The sequence below is a fragment of the Benincasa hispida genome, unplaced genomic scaffold, assembly GCF_027475165.1.
Source record: "Benincasa hispida cultivar pf3 unplaced genomic scaffold, pf3_genome.v1.1 HicScf635, whole genome shotgun sequence".
Lineage (NCBI taxonomy): Eukaryota > Viridiplantae > Streptophyta > Magnoliopsida > Cucurbitales > Cucurbitaceae > Benincasa > Benincasa hispida.
Genome location: NW_028326751.1, coordinates 43473 through 47240, shown reverse-complemented (window position 1 = coordinate 47240; position 3768 = coordinate 43473). Strand labels below are relative to the sequence as shown.

The following is a 3768-nucleotide window of genomic DNA, read 5'->3' as shown; positions in this document are numbered from 1 at the left end:
GTTAATACTTCAATTAGTTTGAATTGACTTTTATTTACAATTTTTAATAATAATGAAGCGAAATATACGAATCAATAGTTGATGCAATGATATAAAATACCGAATTAAAATAACAATATATCAATGAAATTTTCAAATCATTTATGACTATGGTTTAATAAAGACTTTTAACTATATAGCAAGCAAAAGTGCAAGATTACCACATGGGGTATGGCAGATTAATAGGCTTTTTCTATGCTTGTTTGTATCTTAAGCATCTTTCTATTAGTATTAAATTTTTCCAGAAATGGACAACAAAAGTGGGTCAGATTAGATAACACCACATGCCATTTTATACCCATCTTAATTAACTGTCTTTTTCTTAGCTTTTTTTTTTTTTTTTCTCTCTCTCCATAAAGTGGGGTTCAAGAAATTTGAACTCAACCACCAATCAATGTGTTGAAATATGCAAGTGGATACCAGTTTAGATGTTAGATGATTAGAAGATAATAACAATTGGTTCCCAAAAGTATGAAGGATTAAATTGTAATTTGCCATTAAATATGATATTACAAGCATGCTCTGGAACAGCTTGGCTGATAGCACGAAAGAAAATGACATCCAAAAGTGACCCACATTTGGTCAAACCATCCACCAGCCACAAGCTTAGCATATCTGCAAATAACCACATACAAGAAAAAGATCTTATTACAATTTGCAAGCCAATTCAAGGACTAAACACAAGCAACTTCATTTCTTTGTTCATCCTTTAACCAAACACATAGCTCTTCGTACTCCTATCGGGATCGATATCTCGTACACTCACGTCCAATCTAAACCGTTCAGTCGTTGACAAACAGTCTTGGACTCCTTTCAGATTGGCAACTTTGTCACAAGGGTAAAAGAAGTGCTAAAATAGAAGATAATGCTAAATCTTCCTCTATACAAAAGGGATTTATTGATGAACTTTTTACATAGGATGTGCTATAGAAAGGGTTACAGTCATAGAATCATATCCATTCTACCAAAATTACATATATATACTAACAGCAAAAAGGTGGTGATGAGCTGATACTTTATTGAAGTTATCTTACAGTGGCAAGTAGATGTTACGTATTTGATGAGATTAGGAAGCTGCAGCCAGAGGAGAATGGTGAGGAGCTCCATGAGAGTAACCGGACTGCGACATGTGACTTTCCTCTGTTTCATACTGGTCTACCGTATCGTCTTCTTCATCAACATCAGTATCCCAGAGAAACCGTGCATATGAAGCTAGGAGATAGCTGTAAACAAAAAGGATTTAGCAACAACCAAATTAATTTTGAATTGCAACAGTATCACAAACCGAGAAGCAAGGACCTATAAAATATTCTCTCCAATTCAACACTTGATCAAGAACTTGTATAACATAACTTAACAAGGCTCACTTTGAGATTCCAATTATAAGATGTACTGAAATTGATGATAACCACACACCACATGTTCCATGATCCACAGGCAACAAAGAGAACTTTCTCAACCCTCAGAAAATGGCCACAAGTCACAATCAAATTGGAATATTCACAACCAATGAACATTTAGACCCTGTTTGATAGCGATTTTATTTTAAGTTTTTTTTGTATTTTATGTTTGTTTCCTTCAAATTTCTTAGTTAGAAAACATTTGAATTCTTAGTTAAATTCCAAAAACAAAACAAGTTTCTAAACGTTACTTTTTCTTTTAGTTTTCAAAACAGAAATGGGTAGAAAATGGATAACAAAACAAAGGAATTTATAGTTATAACTAGCGATTATAAGCTTATGGGGCTTAGTAATTGTACTGATAATGGAGCTGAACTCAGAGTTTGTTCATGTTCTTGTATTCATGGCGAAATCAACTTGATCCATTATCAAAAACAATCAAAAGTAAAACGAATGAATCACCAGTCAATAGAATTCTTTCCAGCAAATTAAACAAGAATCAATCAATCCTCAAACTGAAAATTCAATCTATTCTAAATAAGCAGAGAAGTTCGTAAACATATATTCATATTCTTACCAATCATCTGGCGAACTTTTAACAGCTTGATCAAAATAGGCCTCAGCTCGTTGAGCATCCCTTTGTGTACGCCAAATTAAATCAGCATAAAGCGATAGAACACTTGCATCATTTGGGTCAGCCAGAATAGCTCTTCCACAAAACTCTTCTGCTTTGGAAAAATCTCCATGAACCTAAAATGGCAGAATATAATCAGAAGGGGCAGCCATTGAAACTTGAAGAAGTTTCCAAGAGATTTTAAAATAATTAAAATACCTCTTTCAAGAACTTAGCATAATTTCCAAGTAGAAGAGCATTGTTTGGGTTCGCTTCAATCATCTTCTGATAATAAGCATCGGTGCTATTGCTTCCATGGTGATTGTTAAACCCTGACCTACCATTATCCCCTCCACCTCCACCGTCTGAACCTCTTCCGCCGCCACAAACCCTGCCGCCGTCGTTCCCCATTCCGCCGCCAACTACCAGCGTCTGCAGAACACATGCATCCCTCTTCTCATCACAAACCTGATCATTTGGGAATTTCAAACCCAACCCAGAATTAAAAAATACTCCATGAATCGAAGATGAAGAGGAATCTGACGTGGGTTTGAGATCTTGATCTCGAACTGATACACCATTCTCCCTGGATTTCACTTTTGATCGAACTTTACAACACTTAGGTAGGGGAATCTTCCTTCTGGGATCTGCGGAATCTGATTCTAGTAAGCTTTGGATTACTCTCTTCGGCGATTCATTCGATGAAGAGGGTGGAGGAGGGTGAAAAGAAGATATTAACGAGATGGATTTAGCTCTTTGAAGCTGGTGGATTTGGTCTGATTCTGAAGGGGAGGATTTGGATTGGTGAAGCCAAGAATTGAGAATTGGGGTTGAAGAAGTTCTCAACAGCATGCTTATACGCTTTGGAACTTGGAGTTTGAGATATGTGATTGAAAATTTGAAGGAATGATTGATGTCAGAGAATTCGGTGAGAGATTATTGATGAAAGTTTATGGGAACAAAAGTGGGAGAGACAAAAGGCTTGTATGTAAGCCTCCATTCTTAGAAACCAGGTGGCAAAGTGGAGACTTAATAGGGGCGATGGAATTATGGGAATTTGACATCATTTTGTTTGTATACTTTTTCTTTTTTTAAAAAAAGCTCTTGTTGAAGAAAATAAAAAAGTTTTGTTTTCTATGATTGTATTTTTGTTGATTTATAAGAAATATATGAAATATGAATGAAGAGTTTGAGATGGAGGTTGAGACAAAGAATTTGAGGGTTTAGAGGTCTATTAAATACAAAATTAAATTATTAGAGGTCGTTTATTTGTTGAGAATGTAGATAATCGAAATCTTAAATTTATGAAATTATATATTAGGAATTATAGATGTCTAACATTCTTAAATTACCATGTTTGTTTTGTAAGAATATTTTAGCAGATATTTGGAAATATTTTCATAACTGTGTTTGTTTAGTAGGATTTCTACTCGAGAATAACTTAAATTTACATAAAGTTACCAGAATGTTCTTACGACTATTTATTACTTTATAATTAATTTGACATAATTTGAACTTATATCACATTTTTTTTATCAATTTATTTTTTAAAAAATTAATACAATTTATATTATTTTATATTTTATTTTTCTCAACAAAATAATATATCATAATTTAAGATTTTTTTTATAAAATAAATATAAATTTAAATTTGAATTTGAATATGTTGCTAAAATTATAAGAATTAGGATATAATTAAAAATGTATGATATACAT

At 33.2% G+C, this 3768-nt stretch overlaps 1 protein-coding gene across 2 annotated transcripts; it reads right to left on the bottom strand.

Moving 5' to 3' along the window:
- Window positions 1-511: 511 nt before the first annotated feature.
- LOC120086170 (uncharacterized) lies at window positions 512-3101 on the bottom strand. Of its 2 annotated transcripts, XM_039042679.2 has the most exons (4): window positions 2272-3101; window positions 2017-2189; window positions 1074-1262; window positions 512-654 (listed from the first exon to the last, which is right to left on the bottom strand). In XM_039042679.2, the coding sequence occupies exons 1-3, from the start codon at window positions 2902-2904 to the stop codon at window positions 1106-1108; spliced, it is 963 nt and encodes a 320-aa protein (XP_038898607.1). In that variant the 5' UTR covers window positions 2905-3101; the 3' UTR covers window positions 512-654; window positions 1074-1105. The 2 variants fall into 2 exon arrangements, with proteins under 2 accessions (XP_038898607.1, XP_038898606.1); XM_039042678.2 differs by having other exon boundaries at window positions 512-1262; window positions 2272-3095.
- Window positions 3102-3768: the final 667 nt, after the last annotated feature.

Bases quoted from the DNA above. Each gene is read 5' to 3' on its own strand.
- LOC120086170 (XM_039042679.2), bottom strand. From the start codon at position 2,904: ATGCTGTTGAGAACTTCTTCAACCCCAATTCTCAATTCTTGGCTTCAC. The intron at 2,190-2,271 runs GTATTTTAATTA...CTGCCATTTTAG, and splicing joins ATGCTAAGTTCTTGAAAGAG to GTTCATGGAGATTTTTCCAA. The intron at 1,263-2,016 runs GTAAGAATATGA...TTTTGTTTACAG, and splicing joins AAAAGTTCGCCAGATGATTG to CTATCTCCTAGCTTCATATG.